At 49.6% G+C, this 8,739-nt stretch overlaps 1 protein-coding gene across 4 annotated transcripts in view; it reads left to right on the top strand.

Moving 5' to 3' along the window:
• Tbc1d14 (TBC1 domain family, member 14) overlaps positions 1-8,739 on the top strand; it is a 62,264-nt gene that overhangs the window by 33,661 nt on the left and 19,864 nt on the right. For all 4 annotated transcript variants that reach the window (XM_013023940.1, XM_013023939.1, XM_013023938.1 and 1 more), the window contains 3 exons: positions 657-739; positions 3,184-3,301; positions 5,185-5,291. In XM_013023940.1, the coding sequence (XP_012879394.1) occupies positions 657-739; positions 3,184-3,301; positions 5,185-5,291 (308 nt within the window). The remainder of the gene's footprint in view (positions 1-656; positions 740-3,183; positions 3,302-5,184; positions 5,292-8,739) is intronic.

Genomic DNA, 8,739 nt, shown 5'->3' with positions numbered 1-8,739 from the left:
TTTTTTTTTTTTTTTTTTCTCAAGGCTAGTGCTCTACCACTTGAGCCAGAGCTCAACTTCTGGCATTTTGGGTAGTGGAAATAGGAATCTCATAGACTTTCATGCCCACATTGGCTTCGGACTGTGATTCTCATATCTCAGCCTCTTGAATAACTGGTATTATGGACATGAGCCACCAGTACCTGTTAATTTAGTTGTTCTTAAAGTAAGCATTTTACTTTTGTAAAACGGTACTTCTCAGTTTATAAAAGAACTGTATATTTAAAAAATAATTTGAGGTTGTGATCTTTAGCTTTTACACCCTTTTTTTTTTTTTTGGTCCAGTCGTGGGCCTGAACTCTGGGCCTGGGCGCTGTCCCTCAGCTCTTCAGCTCAAGGCTAGCGCTCTACCACTTGAGCCAGAGCGCCACTTCCGGCTTTTTTCTTTTTGCTTATGTGGTGCTGAGGAATCGAACTCAGGGCCTCAGGCATGCAAGGCAAGCACTCTACCACTGAGCCACCTTCCCAGCCCCTACACCCTTTTATAAATAATGCTTCAGATATTTTTTTCTCAGGCTCTTTTACATATATATATATATTTATGTATATATCTATGTCTATATCTGTATCTATATCTATATGTTTCTAATGTGGAAAACCCTTTCTTTCCTGTTAAGCAATCTCCCGGCAAAACCAGCTGAAGAAGCACAGAAGCACAGGCAGCAGTATGAAGAAATGGTGGTGCAGGCCAAAAAACGAGGTACTGCAAGCATCCCTCTCTGCCTCGAGCTGTTGTCTTTTGCTTTTGGGGCTACAGAGCTTCGACTTTGCCCAGTGTTTGGTTTAATGCTTTAAAATGTATGGTTTTCCCATTCAAAAAAAAAAAAAAAAAGAATGTTCTCCTACCTGTTTCTGGTAGCAAGGTAGAAACACTAAAAGCTCACACAAGAATAGGGGCTCTATAAGGAAAGAATTCGGCCCTCATAATACCTAAAATCCTCTATAGATATTTAAAATATAATAGGTTAAGGAAAGAAATTTGACACCTACTACTTACCCAGGAGTGAGCCTTTGAGGAGATCATCATAAGTAAAATAAGCCAGTTATAAAAGGACAAATACTGTCTTATCCGACTGATGATGAGCCCCTGGAGCCGTCACATTCACAGAGATTTTTTTAAAATAGATCATGAGTTGCCAGGCACTGGGGGAGGGGCAGGGTTTCAGTTATGTGGAAGATGAGAAGGTTCTGGAGCTGGATGGTAGTGATGGTGGTTTGGCGATGTTACTATGCTTAATGAACTGCCTAGCTGAAGTAGTTTAATTCTATGTAATGTATATTTTGCCTCAAAAAGAAAATGTAGCAGGACATTGGTGGTTCATATCTAAATCAGAGAATCATGGTTCAAAGCCAGGCTGAACAGGAAAGTCTATGAGACACATCTCTAGTTAACTAGCAAAAAGCTGGAAGTACAGCTGTGGCTCAAGTGGTAGACTGTCTCCCTTGACCAAAAAAGCCAAGCGAGAACATGAGGTCCTGAGTTCCAGCCTTAGGACCACCACCAAAAAGACAACAAGAGAAATACAGTTGTCCCTCTTGTGTCTATGGACTGAAATTCATTGCCCCTGTGGGTCCTGGACTCTGGTGCCCAAGTCTCCTGTGTAAGATACATTTGTGTCGGAACCACACATCCTCCATGGACTTGGAGTTGTCTCTGATCACCGAATGCCTCTCATAGTCTCAGTGCTTGGTGTGGTTGTTCTGTGTATTATTTAGAAACTAATGACCAGAAAATGTGATGTGTGGGCTGGGAAGGTGGCTCAGTGGTAGAGCGCTTGCCTTGCATGCCTGAGGCCCTGGGTTCGATTTCTCAGCACCACATTTGCAAAAAGAAAAAAGCCGGAAGTGGCGCTGTGGCTCAAGTGATAGAGCACTAGGCTTGAGCTGAAGAGCTGAGGGACAGCGCCCAGGCCCAGAGTTCAAGCCCCACCACCGGACCCAAAAAAAGAAAATGTGATGTGTGTCTGTGTCTCACCCCCCACCCCCCCGCCCCATATTTCCCATGTGCGGTTGGTTGAATTGGGATGTGGAATGCAGCGTTTGCTCTAGTGTGTGTAAATTGAGTACTCCTGCTATATAGGAGAGAGGCGCAAGCCATTAGGCACTGTTAGGAATGAGCTTAGCCTAGAGGTCACCTTGGGAAGAGTAGAGCAGATACACCTCTAGAAGGGTTTCTGGAGATCTGCCTTGCTTAGGTTGGGACAGCTTCATGGGCTTCACTATTTTGTGTAAATTGGATCATGTTAGTATTTATATACTTCTCTGTGCCTATGTTATGATTAAAACACTAGCTGGGTACTGGTGGCTTATGGCTGCAATCTTAACTCTTCAGGAAACTAAGATCTGAGGAGGATCGTGGTTCAAAGCCAGTCCAGAAGGAAAGTCCATGAACTCTTTGTTTCCAGTTAATTACCAAAAAGCCAGAAGTAGAGCTATGGCTCAAGTGGTAGAGCATTAGCTTTGAGCACAAAAGCTCAGGAACCATGCCCAGATCCTTAGTTCAAGTCCCAGGGTCAGCACTCAAAAAATGAAATCAAAATAAACTATATAATTAAAACACTAACAGATGGATGGAGCTAGTATTCTAAAATCCCTGAGGGACCGGGCTTAGTGGTGCATGCCTATCAGTCCAGCTCTCAGGAGCCTGAGGCTACAGAGCTCAAGTGTGAGCCCTGGACTGTATAGCGAGACCCTGTCTCAAACTAAGTAAGTAAATAAGTGAATAAAGAAGGTATTTCCATGGCTGTGCAGGGAGCCTGGGAGCTAACATTTGCTCTGCTTCTACATGATTTCCTGGTGTTTGCAGCCTGACTCTTTTGAGAGAAATCTTTTTTTTGGGGGGGCGGGTGGGGGGAGTCTGGTCGTGGGGCCTGAACTCTGGGCCTGGGCGCTGTCCCTCAGCTCTTCAGCTCACAGCTAGCACTCTACCACTTGAGCTACAGCGCCACTTCCGGCTTTTTTCTTTTTGTAAATGTGGTGCTGAGGAATCGAACCCAGGGCCTCAGGCATGCAAAGCAAGCGCTCTACCACTGAGCCACCGTCCCAGCCCTTGAGAGAAATCTTTTGGCTTGAATGTAGTGGGTACTGGTTAATGGATGTTTTCTCTCTCTCTTTTTTTTTTTTTTTTTTTGCTGTGGTTTCTAGAGCTTAAAGAAGCCCAGCGGAGGAAAAAGCAGCTGGAGGAACGATGCCGAGTGGAAGAGAGCATCGGGAACGCTGTGCTTACGTGGAATAATGAGATCCTGCCCAACTGGGACACCATGTAAGCTGCGGCTGTGCAGCGCTGCTGAGCTGTGGGCCACTGGCCTCAGTTGCTTTGGCCCAGCCACATGGTGCCTGCCGCTGTGACGGCTCCTTCCATTCATCTGCTCAGTAGCCTGTACTGACTTCGTAACCCACACCTGTGTGCCCCCTACTTCCCATTTCAGTGGCTTGGTGTGGTTCTCCGTATAAAAACTCTAGCTTAGCTTAGTGAGATGGCAGTCCCGCCTCCTTCCTTTTCTACTCCGTTGATTGCAGCCCCAGGGGGCCCCCAGCCGGAGTTGCTGCTTTTCAGTTTCAGGACATTTGCACGCCCTGTTTCCTGTGCCTACAATCGATCTGGTCCTGGACCACTTCACCCTGCTGACTCCTCTTTGTTCTGGAGGGCTCAGTCTCCCCAGGAAGGGCTTTCCTGTCCCCACCCTGGTCTAAGCTGTGGAAGACCACCCTGGGGTGTGGAGGCTGTGTGCTCCAGCTGCTTCTCTCTGAGGGTGGACTCTGGGCTGTCTTTGATGTGGCCCCCTGGTCAGTGTGGGGCACACAGGGTGGGGTCTGCTGCAGCTGTGGCATCCTCACTTCTGAGGGCCAGCTGGACCTTACATTTTCCTCCTGTTGGTCAGCAGGAGAGGCCAGTGTGGAGGTAGCAGTGCCAGGTCCATGGAGAGGCTGGTGGGGAGCAAGGGTCCCTCACTCTCGTCCCTCTTGGCACAGTGCTGGGGATTCCTTACACTCACAGGGTGTCACAAAGGGACCAGACAGCCTATTGAGGTCTCTGCTGGGGAAACACACTGTGCTTAGAGCTTGCTGTTCTAGATAGTGTCCCTCAGAGGCTGGATACTGCCAGCAAACCTTGAATGCTTTTTCTGAAACAAGGCCCTGTAATCAAAGCAGAGGTTCTCAGACCTTGCAGGATGTGTGTGGCCCCTTCTTTCCCACCCTGCCCAGGAGGGGAGGTCCGGAGGCACATGCAATAGCTGCCATCCGGTGCCGGGCATGATGCAGGGTGCTTTGTGCTCTACCCAGGTGCTACGTGTTGCAGCATTGAGGGAGGGGCCGGCTTAGCTTCTGGAGTTCAGAGGGTGAGGAGAAGCAAGCGGCTGCACACCCACAGGTCTGGTGGGGTCAGGATGCACTCTGACAGCCTCCGGGCTGCCGCTCACAGCCGAGCCGGGCTCAGGAGGACATGTGGGGCTGGCGCCTGTGCCCTCGGCCAGTCTTTTGGCAGGGTGTGTTCATTGTGATCAGTGTGAAGGACGATGGCGCCATTAGAATGTACTCAGTAAGTTTGCCCTACCTTCAGGGTGAGATGAACTATATAGTGTGTGGCTGTCCCTTCCTGGCCCTGAGGGCTGCCCTGAAAAACCCCTGGGGGCCTCCCCTCCACTTCTCGCTCTTCAGCAGAGCCATCTGACCCTCCTTGCCCACATCCAGCTGTTTGCAGTCCTGCAGGTGTATGCGTGTGTGCGCATACATACACATGCGCATGCTCACCGGTCCTGGGACTTGAACTCAGGGCCTGGGTGCTATCCCTGAACTTCTTTGCTCAAAGCTAGTGTTCTACCACTTGAGCCATAGCTCTACTTCTGAATTTTTGGTGGTTAATTGGAGGGTCTCATGAACTTTCCTGCTTGGGCTGGCTTCTAACCACGATCCTCAGATCCCTGGAGTTACAGGTGTGACCCTGTCCGTCCTGTGTGTGATCTCTACTGTTCTTCACTCTGTACTTGGTTCTGTAAGGTGGCTAGCCTGCTGGTTTGCGGGACAGCCCAGATGGCGAGCTCCCTGAGGGCCAGGCTGCTGTGTTTTCAGCCCTAATGGCATGAGGCATGACAAGCCTTTCTTCACAGAGAACAAACTCAGAAACCATGTTCCTATTCTCTCCAGGTGGTGCTCTAGGAAAGTTCGAGATCTGTGGTGGCAGGGAATCCCGCCAAGTGTGAGAGGCAAAGTCTGGAGCTTGGCCATTGGCAATGAGTTGAACATCACCCACGGTGAGTGGCCTGCGAGGTCTGAGGCCCAGGGGAAACCTCTGTGTCCTTGTTGGTCCCTTAGAGACAGCATTGCCAGGAAGCTGCATCTTTAAGAGGGCAGTTGGGAGGTGGGTAGTGCACAGTGCGTGATGTCTCACTTGGCTGAGAGGCCAGGGCAGATGTCCTGAACAAAGCAGGATGGGGTGGGGCTGGGGGCTCCAACGTGAACCCTCATCAGAGTCCTGTAGAAGGTGAGCCTTGGCGGGGCATGTGGCTGGACTGCTGTTCATACTGGGGCGGGGTGGACGGCATATCACTCTAGGGCTGATGTCCTTGTGGTACTGGACTGGAGTGTCATGCTTGGGGTTCCCATGCTGTCAGTCACTGTGTGCTTTGTGCCCCGATTCACTTCTGAAGCTCAGACATGTGAATCTCAGGTGGGCCCGACTGCTGGGCCCAAGTGCTGGGCAGGGATCTGGGTGTCCCAAGGCCACGGGAGCTCACAGACTGAGCTTGGAGCTCAGGCGTGGGAGCAGCTGCTTTCTCCTGTTCCTTCCAGCTGAAGCTGAGCTGAGGGCCGGCTGGCCCACCTTCTTGCTCTCCCTCCTGTGCCAGTGAAAGCCTTCCAGTTTGGGGCAGAACAGCTTGTACCTTCTGGCTTCAGTCAGGTTGCTGTTTGCATCTCAATGGTTTGATTATCTCTGACTTGTTGAGTAGCATAGCTGAGGGGTAGGTGGTGATTGGCCATCTGAGAAGGGAGGTCTGGGCAGTCTGCAGCCTCAAAGCGCCTTTTCTGGCCAAATCCGTACCTGCCAGAACTTATCTTCAGGGCCTTTACACATGACAAAGTATGACACGGATGGTGTGAAAGTATGATTTAAAAATCACCCTCAGGTGACCACTGCAGAAGTGGCTAAGTACTCATTTTGGTCTGTGTTCTTAAAGAATTTCTAGGCTCTGAGCAACAACCCTGCCTGTGCAAATTGGCTGTTAGGTGCAGAACTGCTGCATCTGTGCTTAATTTTTGGTTCTCACTGATGTCTGGGTTGATTTTATTTAAATGAAAGCCTTTGCTGCACTGTTATCTAGTGGGTCTGGCTGGGCAGCTGATTCGTCTGAACCTTCCTCTAAGCTATGTCTGAGTGATTAGCCCTCTCCACTGTCTGACGATTGGCTCTGACACCAGTGCCCACCCTGGCAGGCGCTGGGCACCTTGTGGGGCCTCCCTGACCCCAGCCTCACCGCCTCTCTGCACTAGCTTCAGACAGTGATCTGGGGGTCTGATTGCTGAGTGCTGCGTCTCATCTCGCATTCCTTCCTTTTATCTCTTACGTGGCACTGAGTGTGACCCTTCTGGGCAGGTCTTGATGACCTAGTTTTCCTCTTGAGACACTTTACCATCCTGGAGGAGTTAGATACTATATCCCAGTATGGGAGGAGCCAGGGTTCCCATTCCAGACCTGGAGGATTCTGAAGTATGAATTCTGATTCGAGAGCACCGCAGTTTGCCCTGTTTGTGGTTGTGTAATTGGAAACTTAGTGAAACTAAAACTAGTAGGACTTTTAAAACTTACTCCTATCTGGGCGCCAGCGGCTCACGCCTGTCATCCTAGCTACTCAGGAGGCTGAGATCTGAGGATCGCGGTTCAAAGCCAGCCCAGGCAGGAAAAGCTATGAAACTCCAATAAGCCACCAGAAAACTGGAAGTGGCACTGTGGCTCAAGTGGTGGAGCGCTAGCCTTGAGCTGAGGCACAGCGCCCAGGCCCAGAGTTCAAGCCCCATAATCCACAAAACAACAACAGCAACAAAACAATTCTGTGCAAGTCAGGCTGGTACTTTGAATTGGAGTTAGGGGTGTGGGAAGAAGGTATAATAACCCTTGGCGTGGTACGTGCCAGTGGCCTTGCCAGTGAAGCAGGCACCTCCTATGTGAGGTGTTAGCCCTGACACTTTGGCTGGCCTTGCCCTGAGACCACCCGCCTCTGTGCCTCCCAGGGTCAAGTTCTTCACTTGGAACAAAGATCCCTGGTGGTCACAGGCCACACAGCCCTTTATATCCACCTACCAAATAGCAGCACAGGTTACCTCCTGGAAGCTGGGGCACACGGAGGTCCTCCCTGCTGCCCCCACCAGCTCAGGATGCCACAATTGTTCCATGAACCCTTGGCTTCTGTGTTATGATGACAGGAAGTTACATTCTGTAACCATGCCCTCCTGCCACTGCAGGCTGGCTCAGATTTTGCAAGGTAGACGGGGCCATTCATCAAGATTTTTACCTAGTGGCTTTTAATAGTGTACTGGAATTTGCATTACACTGTAATAAAATAGCGGGGTTGGCCCTGAAGGCAGATGTACTCTGCTTCATTTTTTGAAAGTTAAAGGAAAAAAATAAAGTGAACATTTTTGGGTAGCTTCACTTCATATCTCAGTGATTAGCTCGTGGTCTCTAGTGGCCAGGACATCTGGGAGCTGGGCAGCTGGGCACTGGAATCCCCCTGTGCTGGGTCTAGTAAAAAGCAGCACAGGAGCCCGTGCTGGTGGCTCATGCCTGTAAACCTACGTACTCAGGAGACTGAGATCTGAGAATCATGGTTCAAAGCCAGCTAGGGTAAGAAAGTCTGTGAGACTCTTATCTCTAATATAAACCACTCAGAAAACTGGAAGTTGCACTATGGCTCAAGTGATAGAGTGCTTGTCTTGAGCAGGCCCAGAGTTCAAGCCCCATGACTGACCAAAAAAAAAAAATAAGCAGCACAGGACACGGATATACGGGAGGCCATGAGACTTGTAAGCATGGGTCACTGAACTGTTCCCAAGCCACCATTTAGAAGAGCAGCTGGAAAGCGGATTCTACAGATGGCAGAGATTCCCAGACTGACCTGATGCTTCTCTCGGGCATTCCTTCCCCCTGCCTCACTTCAGTAGCAAGAGTAGGAGGTCTGCCGAGAAGGAAGCATGGCATGCCCTTCTAGTGCGGGTACTGGGGCTTGAACTCAGGGCCCATGTGCTGTTCTTTAGCTTTTTTGCTTACGGCTAGCAGTCTGTTACTAGAGCCACAGCTCCACTTTTGGCTTTTTGGTGGTAAATTGGAGCTGAATGTCTCATGGATATTCCTGCTTAGGCTGGCTTTGAAGCTGCATCCTCAGAGCTCACCCTCCTGAGAAGCTAGGATTGTAGACATGTCCCACCAGCTCTGGGCCCACCTTGATTTTTAATCTTTGTCAAAAGGCTCACGCGGTCTGCCTCCGTGTTTGAATTGCAGAGCTCAGTGTGTTGTGCATTTCACTTCTGAGTGGATTTCTGTGTGAACATTGTTCATCTGCTTCTATGTGTCACACTCACGTGGCCGCCCTTAGGACTCCTGAGTATGCTTACAAAAACATTTCTGCCTACTTCATTATATAGTGGCCTTAAAGTATTTTGTTGTTTTTATGCATTTCTAAACTAAATTCTCTTAAAAATATACAT

This window comes from Dipodomys ordii, unplaced genomic scaffold, assembly GCF_000151885.1.
Source record: "Dipodomys ordii isolate 6190 unplaced genomic scaffold, Dord_2.0 Scaffold71, whole genome shotgun sequence".
NCBI lineage: Eukaryota > Metazoa > Chordata > Mammalia > Rodentia > Heteromyidae > Dipodomys > Dipodomys ordii.
The sequence above is the reverse complement of the archived record's forward strand: the minus strand, read 5'-3'. Positions and strand labels throughout refer to the sequence as shown.